Source organism: Stegostoma tigrinum, chromosome 3, assembly GCF_030684315.1.
Source record: "Stegostoma tigrinum isolate sSteTig4 chromosome 3, sSteTig4.hap1, whole genome shotgun sequence".
In the NCBI taxonomy this organism is placed as follows: domain Eukaryota; kingdom Metazoa; phylum Chordata; class Chondrichthyes; order Orectolobiformes; family Stegostomatidae; genus Stegostoma; species Stegostoma tigrinum.
Window position 1 is genome coordinate 134791084 of NC_081356.1, and position 16415 is coordinate 134807498.

Sequence of the window (16415 nt, forward strand, 5' to 3'; positions counted from 1 at the left end):
GTCCTGAGATCCAACAGCAGGAAGGTTTAAATAGGACAAACCTGTTAATCATCAACAGGACAATCCCAATCTCACTGAGGTCATTAACTCAGTGTAATCCACATGGTTGACAGAAAAATAAACATCGGCTTCCATAGAACATAGAACAGTACAGCACAGAACAGGCCCTTCAGCCCACAATGTTGTGCCGACCATTGATCCTCATGTATGCACCCTCAAATTTCTGTGACCATATGCATGTCCAGTAGTCTCTTAAATGACCCCAATGACCTTGCTTCCACAACTGCTGCTGGCAACGCATTCCATGCATTCACAACTCTCTGCGTAAAGAACCTGCCTCTGACATCCCTTCTATACTTTCCACCAACCAGCTTAAAACTATGACCCCTCGTGCTAGCCATTTCTGCCCTGGGAAATAGTCTCTGGCTATCAACTCTATCTATGCCTCTCATTATCTTGTATACCTCAATTAGGTCCCCTCTCCTCCTCCTTTTCTCCAATGAAAAGAGACCGAGCTCAATCAACCTATCTTCATAAGATAAGCCCTCTAGTCCAGGCAGCATCCTGGTAAACCTCCTCTGAACCCTCTCCAAAGCATCCACATCTTTCCTATCATAGGGCGACCAGAACTGGATGCAGTATTCCAAGTGCAGTCTAACCAAAGTTTTATAGAGCTGCATCAAGATGTCACGACTCTTAAACTCAATCCCCCTGTTAATGAAAGCCAAAACACCGTATGCTTTCTTAACAACCCTGTCCACTTGGGTGGCCATTTTAAGGGATCTATGTATCTGCACACCAAGATCCCTCTGTTCCTCCACACTGCCAAGAATCCTATCCTTAATCCTGTACTCAGCTTTCAAATTTGACCTTCCAAAATGCATCACTTCGCATTTATCCAGGTTGAACTCTATCTGCCACCTCTCAGCCCATCTCTGCATCCTGTCAATGTCCCGCTGCAGCCTACAACAGCCCTCTATACTGTCAACGACACCTCCGACCTTTGTGTCGTCTGCAAACTTGCTGACCCATCCTTCAATCCCCTCATCCAAGTCATTAATAAAAATGACAAACAGTAGAGGCCCAAGGACAGAGCCCTGTGGAACACCACTCACCACTGACTTCCAGGCAGAATATTTTCCTTCTACTACCACTCGCTGTCTTCTGTTGGCCAGCCAATTCTGTATCCAGACAGAGATAATGGGAACTGCAGATGCTGGAGAATTCCAAGATAATAAAATGTGAGGCTGGATGAACACAGCAGGCCAAGCAGCGTCTCAGGAGCACAAAAGCTGACGTTTCGGGCCTAGACCCTTCATCAGAGAGCTCTCTGTTTGACAAAATTTTCAGTACATCAGCTTCCTCTATCTCTATCCATTCCAGCATGCACACCTGCTCTTCAAAGGTTTCATTCACTACAAAGTTCGTTTCTTTCGTAAAGATAGAAGCAAAAAACTCATTTAGGGCTTCCCCTACCTCCTCAGACTCCACACACAAGTTCCCTATGCTATCCCTGATCAGCCCTACTCTTTCTTTGACCATTCTCTTATTCCTCACATAAGTGTAAAATGCCTTTGTGTTTTTCCCAATCCGTTCTGCCAAGCCTTTCCCGTGCCCCCTCCTAGCTCTCCTCAGACCATTTCTGAGCTCTTTCCTCGCCTGCCTGTAATCCTCTAGAGCTGAACTTGACCCTAGCTTCCTCCACTTTATGTAAGCTACCTTCTTCCTTTTGACGAGCAGCTCCACCGCTCTCGTCATCCAAGGTTCCTTTATCTTACCCCTTCTAGCCTGTCTCAGAGGGACATATTTATTCATCACTCGCGACAACTGTTCCTTAAACAGTCTCCACATGTCTATAGTGCCTTTGTCATGGAACAATTGCTCCCAGTCCATGCTTCCTAACTCATGTCTAATCGCATCATAGTTTCCTCTTCCCCAATTAAATATCCTCCCATTCTGCCTAATCCTCTCCTTCTCCATAGCTATGTAGAATGTGAGGCAGTTATGGTCACTATCACCAAAATGCTCTCCCACCACAAGATCTGATACCTGCCCTGGCTCGTTTCTGAGCACCAAGTCTAGAATGGCCTCTCCCCTCGTCGGCCTGTCAACGTACTGCGTTAGGAAACCCTCCTGAACACACCTTACAAAAACAGCTCCATTCAAATCTTCTGCTCGAAGGAGGTTCCAATCAATATTAGGAAAGTTAAAGTCACCCATTACAACAACCCTACTGCGTGCACACTTTTCCAAAATCTGTCGACCTATGCTTTCTTCAATCTCCCTGCTGCTATTGGGGGGCCTGTAGTAAACCCCTAACGAGGTGACTACTCCCTTGCTGTTCCTAATTTCCACCCATACTGACTCAGTAGGCAGATCTTCCTCGACAAAGGAAGCTTCTGTAGCTGTGATACCCTCTCTGATTTGCAGTGCTACACCCCCTCCACTTTTTCCCCCCTCCCTATTCTTTTTAAATGTTCTAAACCCTGGAACATCCAGCAACCATTCCTGCCCCTGAGAAACCCATGTCTCTGTTATGGCCACAACATCATAGCACCAGGTACTGATCCATGCTCTAAGTTCATCACTTTTATTCCTGATACTCCTTGCATTAAAGCAAACACACTTTAACCGATCCCTTGGTTCCTTCCCAGGAAAATCCTTCCCACTAGCTGGTCTACCTCTTGCTACTGCCTCACCTGCATCAACGCTCACCTCTGGTATACAGCTCAGGTTCCCACCCCCCTGCCATACTAGTTTAAACCCTCTCGAACTACTCGAGCAAACCTTGGACCCAGGACATTGGTCCCCTTCCAGTTCAGATGCAACCCGTCCTTCTTGTACAGGTCCCACCTTCCCCAGAAGGCATCCCAATTATCTACATATCTGAAGCCCTCCCTCCTACACCAGCTGCGTAGCCACGTGTTAAGCTGTGCCCGCTCCCTGTTTCTCGCCTCGTTATCTCGTGGCACCGGTAGTAAACCAGAGAACACTACTCTGTTCGTCCTGCTTTGCAGCTTCCATCCTAACTCCCTGAAATCACTTTTTATATCCTCAATCCTTTTTCTGGCTATATCATTAGTGCCAATATGTAACACGATTTCTGGCTGTTCGCCCTCCCCTTTTAGAACCTTATACACCCAATCGGAGACGTCCCGGACTCTGGCACCAGGGAGACAACATACCTTCCGGGAATCCCGATCCTGACCACAAAATCTCCTGTCAATTCCCTTAACTATCAAGTCCCCTACCACGAGTACTTTTCTATTCTGCTCCCTTCCCTTCTTTGCCAGAGTGTCAGGCTCAGTGCCAGAGAACTGACTACTATGGCTTCCCTCTGGTAGGTCATCCCCCCCAGCAGTATCCAAAACGGTATACTTATTGCTGAGGGGAATGCCCCCAGGGGATCTCTGCACTGTCTGTCCATCCCCTTTCCTCCCCCTAACTGTAACCCATCTATCCTTGTCCTGAGCCTTCGGAGTGACCAACTCCCGGTAACTCCTCTCAATTACCCCCTCTGCCTCCCGAATGATCTGTAGTTCATCCAGCTCCAGCTCCATTTCCCTAACATGGTTTTCAAGGAGCTGTAGTTGGCTGCACTTCCCGCAGATGTAGCCAGCGGAGACGTGTGCCATATCTCCCACCTGCCACATTCTGCAGGAGGAGCAAGCAACTGCCCTGGCATCCATACCCCACTTATCTGAACACCCACTCAGTACTAAAGTAGAAAACTTAGTTCAAGTTGCTATAAAATTAATAACAAACTTATATTCAATGGAGAAAGTTTAGAAAGTTTAGCCGCCTTGCTGATATATATGGTCACTGCTTTCCTTCCCGGCTGCCCCTCTCATGAACAGCTCTGTTAACACACTACTGGAATCGATCAGCAAATCTGGGATGTTTGTGGCGCCTTCTCCTCCAGTGAGATGTTTAATGGTCCACCACCGTTCACAACGGGATGTGGCAGGACTGCAGGCCTTATCTCTGATCCATTGCTTAGCTCTGTGTACCAAACGCTGGAGGCTGTACACAAGTAATTCAATAGTTTCCAACAGTCATTAACAAAAGGAACACAAATCTAAAGACTATTAGCAAAGAGTCAGAAAATTGAGTAGCAGAATTCATTATTTAAGGATTGAGCCATGATGATCGGTTATGCAGTGCCTGAGGGTATGGGTTGTAATAACACAGGGACAGGTAGCTGAGCCAAGGCAGTCTCTCCATGTTCTTAGTTTCATCATGGTAAAATCCAAACATTCAAAGACCCTGAAAATTGACCCCAATGGTTCCTACTCAGATTTTTTGACTAACTAGTACCAGACGTTTTGAGCAATCAAAAGCAGACACCAGGTTTATAGCTTAAATAAAAGATTTAATCATTTATTGATAATACAGTAACTTTAGTAGAACAAAGTTAAACCACAAATGAATCTAAATGACGCCTGATTTAAAGCCAATCTTTGCCTCTAACACCTCTCCCTAGTCTCACAGAAAGATAGACTGACAAACAGATGCAATTAAAGGATAAATCAAAAGGAAAACAAATGAACTGTAACTGGACATTTCACTGAAGCAGTCTCCACAATCCATAATCTCAATGGGATTGGATTTTGTCTGGTTCTTGAAGACACCAGTGAATCAAGACAGCTTCCACTAGGCTCTGAGAAATATTCATTTAATTCTCATAATGGAGAGTATGTTCTTTGAGTTTTCATGTATTAATAATGAGATAACAATCAGAAAGCAATCGAACCTCCATTCGGTAGCATTGATAGCCAAAATCCTCTGACCTAAACGCAAATCAAGAATCAGCTCAAACACTGCCCTAAGGGGCAACTTTTTCACACAGAGGGTGGTGCGTGTATGGAATGAGCTGCCAGAGGAAGTGGTGGAGTCTGGTACAATTACAACATTATAAAGGCATCTGGATGGGTATGTGAACAGGAAGGGTTTAGGCGATTATGGGCCAAAAGCTGACAAATGGGGTAAAATCAGTTTCAGATATCGGGTCAACATTGATGAACAAAGAAGAACAAAGAACAAAGAAAATTACAGCACAGGAACAGGCCCTTCGGCCCTCCAAGCCTGTGCCGATCAAGATCCTCTGTCTAACCTGTCATTTATTTTCTAAGGGTCTGTGTCCATTTGCTCCCTGCCCATCCATGTATCTTTAAAGATGCTAACATGTCTGCGTCTACCACCTCCGCTGGCAACGTGTTCCAGGCACCCACCACCCTCTGTGTAAAGAACTTTCCACGCACATCTCCCTTAAACATTCCTCCTCTCACTTTGAAGTCATGACCCTCAGTAATTGAGTCCCTCACTCTGTGAAAAAGCTTTTTGCTGTCCACCCTGTCTATACCCCTCATGATTTTGTAGACCTCAATCAGGTCCCCCCTCAATCTCTGTCTTTCTAATGAAAATAATCCTAATCTATTCAACCTCTCTTCATAGCTAGCACCCTCCATACCAGGCAACATCCTGGTGAACTTCCTCTGCACCCTCTCCAAAGCATCCACATCCTTTTGGTAATGTGGCGACCAGAACTGTACACAGTGCTCTCAATGGGGTCGAACCAAAGTCTTACACTACTGTAACATGACCTGCCAACTCTTGTACTCAATACTCCGCCCAATGAAGGAAAGCATGCCATATGCCTTCTTGACCACCCTACTGACCTGCGTTGTCACCTTCAGGGAACAATGGACCTGAACACCCAGATCTCTCTGTTCATCAATTTTCCCGAGGAATTTTCCATTCACTGTATAGTTCGCCCTTGAATTTGATCTTCCAAAATGCATCACCTCACATTTGCCCGGATTGAACTCCATCTGCCATTTATCTGCCCAACTCTCCAGTCTATCTATATTCTGCTGTAATCTCTGACAGTCCCCTTCACTACCTGCTACTCCACTAATCTTAGTGTCATCAGCAAACTTGCTGATCAGACCACCTACACCTTCCTCCAAATCATTTACATATATCACAAAACAACAGTGGTCCCAGCACAGATCCCTGTGGAACACCACTGATTACAGGTCTCCAATTTGAGAAACTCCCTTCCACTACATCTCTCTGACTCCTGTTGCCTAGCCAGTTTTTTATCCATCTAGCTAGCACACCCTGGACCCCATGTGACTTCACTTTCTCATGTTGGACTGAATGGCCTGTTTCCGTGCTGTACATCTCCATGACTCTACGCTTCTCTTCATTAGGCTGTCTCCTTATGAGGCCCCTGTTTAGCATCAATAAATGCTGTCAATTTGAACACAGTGCCCCCTAGAGTCAAAATGTCTAGAGAGCACTTTTCAAACAAGAACCAACCTGCAATTAACTTTCAGTCCGAGGCTCATAACATCAGTTTGTTTGTTTTCTTTTATTTAAAAAACACTAACGGCTATTCACAACTCAACCTTCAGCTCTCAGCTCATAGTTCACAGCAAAATGACTACAGAATAAAATTACAAAAAAGTCAGTGATGGTTCTAGCAAGGAAAAACGGGTTGTTATGCTGACCTGGGAGCAGGGGATGTAATATATTAGGATCTTCAGAAGGTATTTGATAAGGCCCCACACATTAGGCAATTTAATCAGAGCCCATGGTGTTGGGGGCTGTAAATTAGCATGGATAGAGGATTGGCTAACTGATAGAAAACAGAGGGTTAGGATAAGTGGGGTGGGGGCATTTTCAAGATGGGAACCTGTAACTAATAAAATTCTACAGGGATCAGTGCTGGGGTCACAGTTATTTAAAACAACAATTAATGACTTGGATGAGGGAAGTGGATGGGCTGTAGCCAAGTTCATGGGTGAAACCAAGATAGTGGGAAGGCAAGTGGTGAGGGTGACACAGAGTCTGCAGAGGGATAGAGACGGGTTAAGTTAGCGGGCAAAATCTCGGCAGATGTGGTGTAATGTGGGGAAATGTGGCGTGGTACATTGCAACATAACTGTTCATCAATAAAGAGATGGTAATAGCTGAGGGAAGGATCATCTACTGTATTCCCTGAAGCATATGGCATCACATGCTCACTTCCTGGAAATGATATCAGTGCAGGGTTGATTCATAAAATGTTTAAAAAAACTTCTGATAAAACCATCCTTGGTGAAACTCTTCCGCCATGAGATGGAGCCCAGCTCTGTCCTTACAATGCTACTGGGCTTTCTTTTCAAGTGTTTATCTGATTTTTTGTTGATAGGTCTTAAACCTTGCAAGGACTATGTCTTTTTAGCTTGTTTTGCCTTTTAAAAGTGTGTTTTGAGAGTCAGTAGCCTCACTCCAGTTATAGTAGGCATTGTGGAAACATCCAAGTTGCAGATGATTTGGAGCTGAGGGAACGACCAATATAGCTTTTGTTGGTAACAAGGAGTTGGCTGGTCTATGGACTAGTGACCAGTTATCAATGACAAAAGCCTTTTGTCTTTCAACAACCATGTGATTGGTTGTCAGGTAACTGAACAGCTTGGAGTTGGGAACAAGATACACAGAGAGAGAAGTGTTCAATCCTTCTCTAGCTCAGGAACAGTCTGTCTCTTCTCTGCAGTCAAAGCTCACTGTAAACCTGAAGAGAGCAAGTTTATCTTTCCTGCAAAAGTTGTTGCAATGTGTCACTTTTAGCTAACAAACCAAAGACTCCTTTGTGAGTGAACCAGCCAGCTTGTGTCTCAGAGAGGTGCACAGCATGTAAACAGAAACATTGGTCCAACTCATCCATACCTCCCAGGCATCCCAAACTAATCCAGCCCCATTTCCCTGCATTTGGCCCATATCCCTCTAAACCCTTTCTTTCATTTACTCATCCAGATGTCTTTAAAATGTTGTAATTGTGCCAGCCTCCATCACTTCCTCTGGCAGCTCATTCCATACATGCACCACCCTCTGTGTGAAAAAATTTCTCCCTAGGTCCCTTTTAAATCTTTCCCCTCTCTCATTAAACCTGTGCCCCTCTAGTTTTGGTCAGAGATAATGGGAACTGCAGATGCTGGAGAATCTGAGATAACAAATGTGGAGCTAGCTGAACACAGCAGGCCACACAGCGTCTTAGGGGCACAAAAGCCGAAGTTTCGGGCCTGGACCCTTCATCAGAAAAGGGGAATGGGGAGAGAGTTCTGAAATAAATAGGGAGGGGGAGGCGGACTGAAGATGGATAGAGGAGAAGATAGTGGAGAGGAGAGTATAGATGCAGAAGTAGGGAGGGGATAGGTCAGTCCGTGGAGGACGGACAGGTCAAGGGGTCAGGATGAGGTTAAAAAGTAGGAAATGGAGGTCCAGCTTGAGGTGGGAGGAGGGGATAGTGAGAGGAAGAATAGGTTAGGGAGGCAGGGACCAGCTGGGCTGGTTTTGTAATGCAGTGGAGGGAGGGGGCAAGCTGGGCTGGCTTTGGGATGCAGTGGGGGAAGGGGAGATTTTGAAGCTTGTGAAGTCCACAAGTCAATGTGGACTTCACAAGCTTCAAAATCTCCCCTTCCCCCACTGCATCCCAAAAAAAGCCCAGCTCGTCCCCGCCTCCCTAACCTGTTCTTCCTCTCACCTATCCCTTCCTCCCACCTCAAGCCGCACCTCCATTTCCCACCTACTAACCTCATCCCGCCCCTTGACCTGTCCGTCCTCCCCGGACTGACTTGTCCCCTCCCCACCTCCACACCCATACTCTCCTCCCCACCTATCTTCTCCTCTATCCATCTTCAGTCCTCCTCCACCTCTCTCCCTATTTATTTCAGAATCTTCTCCCCATCCCCCTCTCTGATGAAGGGTCTAGGCCCGAAACGTCAGCTTTTGTGCTCCTAAGATGCTGCTTGGCCTGGTGTGTCCCTCCAGTTTTGGTCTCCGCTAACCTGGGGGAAAAAATGCCCTTTCCTATTCATCCTATCCATGCTCCTTATGATTTTATAAACCTTTATAACGTCATCCCTCAGCCTCCGGCACTCCAGTCCATTTCACCTATCCCTATAGGTCAAACCCTCCAATTCCAGCAACATCCTTGTAAATCTCTGCTGAACCACTTCAAGTTTCACAACATCCTTCCTAGAGCAGGGGGGCCAGACTGAATGTAATGACATCCTCCCTATTTTAGCACCTTTTGGCAGGTTTGACAGGGCTGTTTCCACCGTTGTCACCTCCGGTACCTCGGCCAATCCGTCTGATTTCATTTCTTTGTTGAGATTTCATAGCAATCGATCACAACTGAGTGACTTGCTGGGCCACTTCAGAGGGCAGTTAAGAGTCAACCACATTGCTGTGGGTCTGGAGTCACGTGTAGGCCAGACCGGGTATAGATGGCGGATTCCCTTCCCTGAATGACATTATTGGAGTTTGGCTTTCATCCCTGGTGAACTAGACAGCTAACATTTTGTCTCTGCTCTGGGTGACATTATCAGCACCTGTAACTGGATTTATATGGGTCAGTCTGCCATCGCTGGGCAGTGTTGTTTCTGGTTTTGTATGACAGTGGAATGTAGAAATGGCTAGTTTCAACAGGTTTGTAAATTGCATCAGTGGTTGAAAAAAACCAGGCCTCCTGGAATTCTCGTGTTTATCTTTTTCTCACTTATCCTTGCGCAGTGACTTTGTCCAGATCAAATTGGTGCCCTTGAATAGCAGAGTGTCATATTGAGGGAGAATTGGCTGTGCCAATTTTCAACCACCGATGTAATTAACAAGCATGCTGAGGTAGACTCCATCCACACACAGGGGACTGGTTATTGCACAGTTCCTGTGGCAGCACTTGTTAATATTTAGCTGCTTTCCTGGCTTAACAGATGATTTGGTGGTGACTTTCCAGAAAAAAAGGGCTCAGTCCCTGTGTAGGAATACTGTTTCTAGCTCAGCTTAGTGCCCCAGTAAAATTAAAACTTGGGTTGTGGTTGATTGGAATGACAGTAAGGTTTCCAAAAAAAAACAAACTGCTTGATGGTGGTTCCTCTAACACTGTATGAAAGAAAGAGCTCATGCACTAACAAAAGTGCAGGCTCCAACTGCTGAAGCTGGAACTGCTGCACTTTCAGTTGTAATGAGGAGTTGTAGCTAGTCTCAATTTCCACCCCCCCCCCCCCACACACAGCTTGTTCATCTCCCTTACATAGACTCTGGACCTGGGCCTTGAGGTCAGATTTGTTAAATAGAGGCTGCATGGGTAAACATTGCAGGCAACACTGACAGAGCAAATCTTTCCAATCAATATTTAGCTTGATAAGTTCTTGTCTTCCCAGAAATCATCTGTCTTTTGGGAGGCAGGGGTACAATGTTATTGCAACTGGGCTATATATCCTGAGACCAGCTGATGTGTTGGGCAGCCTCACAGTGGAACATAAATTTGAAAATAAAAACTAAACTCCAAAATTAAGACTGCCCATTAGTGAACTCAATGGGTTTTTTTAACCAATGTTTTAATGAAGATCTGTAGTTTGAGTCGTTAGTTGGTTCGCTGAGCTGACTGGTTTTAAGCAAACATTACATTTCCTTTCTAGGTGAATTGTTAGTACTGTGTAGCCATGCTGTTGTTCTGTCCCACTGTGAATTTACAGTCTGGCCTGTCGGGGTGGGCAGTCTTGTACTGTAGATGGGGTCTATTTGTTAATTGCATCAGTGGTTGCAAATTAGCACAACCAATTCTCCTCCATTCAACACACTCCAGCATAGAAGAACATCAGTGGAATCTGGGCAAAGTCACTGTACAAAGGAGATAAAGATAAACATGAGAATTCCAGGAGGCCTGGTTTTCAACCACTTACAAAATTAACAAACATGTGTGGGGGGGGGGGGGGGGGGGGGAGGGAGGGAGAGGGGGAGAGAAAAGGGGGAAGAAGAGAAGAGAGAAGGAAACCAACATGTTGGAGGAGAGGATAACGAACTCCAGGCCCAGTGGTGCCCACCACCCTAAAACACTGCCAGGACATCACTGCTCCCTCTACGGGCACCCAGAGCTGAACGTAACTGAGAGGTGGACAGATGGGAATCGTGACCCCACCCACCTCTGCCTGGACCTTGGACTTGCCTGTGGTGGCTTTTGCCAAACCCAGGGGCAAGTCCTCTGGCCCACCCACACACTCACTCAGTAGCCAAAGGTGGGGGTGGGGGGGTCAAAGGTCAAAGTGCAACCAAAGTAGCAGTGTCTCTTAGACCCACAAAAACTGACCTTTGGTTACAGCCCTAAGGACAAGAGGTGGGCCATTCCATTTAGGACCAAGAACAGCAGGAAGTGTCCTCACCTGGAGAAAATCGCATCAAAAAGCAGTTGGGAGGTCAAAGCATTAACAGATTAGTTTGGGTACAGCACTTAAATGCTCAAAGAGAACAGCAGGAACAGGTTGAATCAGGTATTAGGCATCAGTGCTTGCTCAGCAGCCTCAATGAGGCTGTACAGATGCTCTTGGTGCATCGCCAATACAATCTTGAGTTTCTGTAATGCATCTTGTGATTAGTGCACACAGCTGCCATGCGTTGTGGCAGGAGTAGATGCTTGTGGAAGCAAACTGGCTGCTTTGTCCTGCTTTGAGAGTGTTTTTGGATCCTCGCCTATCCAGGCAAGTGATGAGTATTCCATCACTGTCTTGTCGATAGTGGCCAGGCTGAGGGGAGTCAGTATTCTTAGGCTTTGAAGATAATAAAATGTGAGGCTGGATGAACACAGCAGGCCAAGCAGCATCTCAGGAGCACAAGCTGACCTGCTCTAACTACTCGAGTTCAGTTTCTGACCAATGGTAAACAGAATTGTTAGAACCTGGTTAAAGAATGGCAGGTGAACTAAAAGTCAAAAACCAGGTGCCCAAATCTAGCCTATAATTCACTATCGTACCTGTAACCCTAAATTGTTCAAAACTACAGCATTCAGTGCTCAGCTTGATTTACAAAGGGAAGTCAGTTAGCTTTTTTGATCTGTAATTAAAGAGTTTGCATAAAATGCACCAACTATCCTGCATTTAAGATCTATTCCCTTCATTCTTCCTGCCAAAAGAGCCAGCAAAACAGTACAAGCCCAAATCAAGCCTTCAGTTTGAAGGTGTTCAGACCTGAAACCTTAATTGATTCTTCCTCTTTCAGATAGTCAGACCCAATGAGCTTTTCCAGCAACTAGTTTGAGAGATTTCACTTGCTCTAAAGGCAGCCTCAAAAACAGGCTGAGTTGGGCATCCACTGAATGCCAGTGCAGCCATGAGTAAGGTTCTAGTCAAGAGAAAAAGACACCAATCTGACAGGGTGGAAGCAGGCCATTTGGCCCATCAAGTCCACACCAACCTGCCAGAGAGCAGCACATGCTGATGCTGCCACCCTGTTCCTGTAGCCCTCCATTTCCCATGGAGGACCCAGTCTACAGGCAGTTTGTCAAGGCCAATCCAACTAACCTACACATCTTTGGGCTGTAGGAAGAAACCCAGGGAAGGAGACTGGGTCAACTCCAGAATTGCTGGAGGGTGGAGCTGAACTTGGGTCCCTGGTACTACAAACACAGCAGTGCTAACCAGCAAGCCACTGTGCTGCCCTGATTGACCTTGCATTCTCCAAACTGGCAAGTTTACTTCAGAAGTTGGGGTGAGATGGAGATTACCATCCCCTTTTGGAGGAGCAAAGGGCTGGTGCACTTCAACTGGGGAATTCCTAACACTCAGTGAAAGTGCTGGTCTAAGTATACCTAGATCTTGAAGGTTGGCATGATTGTTTGCCCTAAGTGGAGGCTGCATATGAGTGAATTTGTGACAGCCATCATGCCCCTCTGGTCATTTAGCACTGCCATCTTATATTTGCATCTTGGTGGGATGGAAGTTAGCTACCTAGCATCTTACTCAGCTGGCCACCACCTGGCAGCCTTGTAGGCTGGGCAAGGTCCCCTTTGTCCCCACATCTTAAAGTGTTTCCTCTAGGGGAACTGGCTGCCCACTACAGTCTAGGAGGTGGAGACACCAAGCAGCAGATTGGCCCTGGGAAGTTCAGGTGAGGGGTCAGATGCTCAGGAGGTAGTGTAGACATTGAGCTTCTGGGGTCGCAGACAAAAATTCAATCAGCTGTACCAACTACAACAGCTAGTGTTCAAGATATCATTCTAGCACCAACATTTCCTGAGGTACATGCATTATACAGGTGGATTTAGACAACAAATGCCAGGCTGAGTGATTGATCTGTGGGTGTTTGCCCAACTAATCCACTGGGACTTTATCCCAAAAAATTCTGGGACAATCACTACCCTTCAGAACATTAATCCAGTTGCGACTGATACAAGAAAGTGACTACAGAGCAGATGCCAAAGTGCCAGCTTCACTTGTTCCTTTGTGCAGAGTCTATTTACTCCAGATACTGATAGACAAGCCTGCCAGCTCTTCAAGCCTCCTCTGCCAGTGTTCAGTATAGAGCTTAGTGTTCAACCTCTCCCACAAAACACAGGCTCAAACTGAACAGATAATTACAACTGAATGACAAGTTGGAATGATGCATCAACTTGTTTATTAAAAGACCATGGTACAGACATTACATTCAAATAGTTACAACTTAGTTTCCAGTTGAGCTACTGCATTAGATATTTGAATGGACAGACTGGGGGTTAGAGAGATCAGGTTTAAACAGCCACCGTGGGTCTTTTAGTACTCCTTGCTGTGACCTATTGGACAAGGAGTTGTCCAATCAGGGAGGTGCTGGTCTTGAAGGACAGTATGCCTTAAAATGAGAACATTCTGTATTCAGGAACAAGGCAAACACTAAGTGCACTCACCAGCTCAGTGAGGTGTATGCTTCAGAGCAAACAGTCACAAGAACACTAGGAAACACTGCAGGAGCTGACTAAACCATGCAAGTGTCCTTGTTGTAACCCATAAAAATGTTTAAATATTTAGTGCAATATGCTACATTAGTGGCCAGTGGGGACAAGTGTCTTGAAAAAGGTTTAGTGGCACCATATTACTCCAGCTGGGTGTAGTGGATTTTTGGGAGCTGGAGTTCTAATCTCAGTTGAGGGTGATGATTGACAAGTCAAATATTAGACTGGTGCAAAAGACCTCAGTTAGAAACTGAGCTCATTACACCAAATCTATTTGAAAAAGAGACAACTTTAAAAAGACATGTGCAAAATTAGCATTTCTTGGTTTCAAAAGAGCTCAAAAAACAAAGTTTTCCCCAAGTACTGAAGTTCTAGGATGACATTTGAAAATACATCCAATGCATGTCAGATTGGACTAGCATTCAGTCACAAAGTCAGGACACAAACCAACTGGTGTCTGGCATTTAGAGTTGAGACTTCATCCCATGTTACAGTCATCCTTAACTAGAAAGGCAGACACCAAATCAAGGCACTGATGTATAAAGAGTGACCATCAGCAGGCACCTGCAAAAGAAACCAAGCAGGTCCTGGAGATGGAGGAATGCAACATCACCCTGTTAAAACAGCAAGATAGCTGAGAAAGTTAAACCCTACTCAAAAATCATAGTGGATTGGAGGATATGAGTCAAAAGGATTTACAGGCTTGAGGAAAAAGGGAAGACAGATCAGTAGAGCTGCCTTTCACATACAAGTCTGCTCCCTTGTCACAAGGGATGTACAAGCCAGAAAACCTTCAGGTAAGGGGGCACTAAGCAACAACTTGGAAACTTCTCATTCATTAACCGTTCTGTTCAAAAAGGCTGCTGGTAGTCAAAGCTGGAAGATCAAATTTGGGGTGCCTGTGGAGAGGAAAAATAAAATGTTAGCAACACAAGGTTTGACGTGTTAAAATAATCAATGACTGGTTGATCTCCTAGTCCCTGTTCATTGGCACAAAGCCCTCAAAGTGGGCAGGAACTTTAACTGCACTAGTTTCAAGGAAGTGATTCTTATTGATGAGTCATGCTAAGAAACAGGTTGGATCATGGTTAGTCAGTTTTAATGAAGTACAACATTGCTGATTCTGTAACAATGAAGTCAACACCAAGTCTGATGACTGAGGAGAGTCAGTGGATTTGTTTCTCAACCTTCCAGCCCAGCAGTATGTAAAGAGATCCAGCTTTTAATTGTGAACAGAAGCATTAGAATGAATCAGTCTTTAGATGAAAAATGGAATCACTTCCTACCCAGTTAGTTCAGCTAGCAGTGTCACCATGGAGGGCAGAATTGGGAGGGGGTGTTTCTGGCAGTGCTGAAACTGAGACATTAGGCAGCGTACAGCCAAATCAGACTAGCTATCCTGAGCAAGTATTCTGACTTAGTGAAATTCAAACATTAGTCAGTATCCAGAATGCATTTGAGAAACAGTTATTGGATTATTTCTGGTCTCATGGGCACTATGGATGGAGACCCCTGGTTTTTCTAGGCTGGGCAGGCCATTCAAGAGAGTGTGTAGCAAAATTGCACAGGCTCCAAGTGGTCAAGGACTAAACCAACATTTAAATACAGCACAGGAACAGGCCCTTCAGTCCACCAGGCCTGTGGTGGCATCATACTAGATAAATTCCCTCTGCCAATACACAAGCAGGCAAGGTATAGTCTTTATCTATAGATACCTAGAGTTAGACTGAAGGATAAAGAGGATGAAAGCAGCAAGACGAGACCGAGCTAGATGACCAGCAGTGGCATGGAATGGAGGAACAAGCTCAAAGGGCTAAAAAAGTGGCCTGCACCAACAACTCTTGATGTTTGAAAGTGATGAATGCATTTGGTTGAATTAGTCAATGGAAGAGTGACAGTGGCAATGTTGCAAGTCAATGAGATATACTTACAGACCATGTAGAGAATGTTATACAAATGGATTTCCAAACAGATCTCCAAATGGGAGAGATTGAGCAGGAACAGCCTAAAAAAGGTAGTTTATATAGTTATAGAAAAAACCAAATCCAACCAGCATGAGTGTTGATTGTTTAGAACAGTGAAGCTAGACTACCAGGCCCACAGTTTGTGTTTACATTGAAGTTAGGACCTGAAGTTATGGGTTAGCTGATTTTTTTTGGGGGTGTAGCATGTACTGGTGATTTTATAGTTAAAATAAAAAAGCGGCCAATTGCTCTTTAACACCAACACAGCTTAGATAGGCTGAATGGCCTCCTGTGCTGTACATTTCATGGTTGTAGTGAATCTGGTATGCCATGATGCTTTGGATAGTGTTGGGTTAGTTCACCTTAGCCCAGTCCTGGGAGTGATATACCAAGGCAGTTCCATTTAGTCTAATGAGTTAATGTTCTATGAAGGTGACCATAGACACTGATCAGGTAAGTGTTCTCAAAGAACAACAAGTTACTGCATTCATACAAGAACTGATAGTGAGTACTTCATACAATGTCCAAACAGCAGGAAAACATTGCTGTCTTTTGTCTGGGGGCTTCATCTCCATTCAGGAGAGGTGGACACAGGAGAAGCAGCAAGCTTGCAGTGGAAAGGCAGAGACATAGCTAACATGGACTCATCATGCATCTACGAGAGACTAGAATTGCAGGCCTTAAGAGCTGTGGGATGTGGATAAGGA

At 45.2% G+C, this 16415-nt stretch overlaps 1 protein-coding gene across 7 annotated transcripts in view; it reads right to left on the reverse strand.

Moving 5' to 3' along the window:
• Positions 1-13424: 13424 nt before the first annotated feature.
• Positions 13425-16415, reverse strand: part of dab2 (DAB adaptor protein 2) — a 48243-nt gene continuing 45252 nt past the window's right edge. For 6 of the 7 annotated variants that reach the window (XM_048528264.2, XM_059644960.1, XM_048528263.2 and 3 more), the window contains 2 exons: positions 15676-15749; positions 13425-14643 (listed from right to left, as the gene is read on the reverse strand). In XM_048528264.2, the coding sequence (XP_048384221.2) occupies positions 15693-15749 (57 nt within the window). In that variant the 3' untranslated portion in view covers positions 13425-14643; positions 15676-15692. The remainder of the gene's footprint in view (positions 14644-15675; positions 15750-16415) is intronic. The other variant, XM_048528265.2, reaches the window with a different exon arrangement.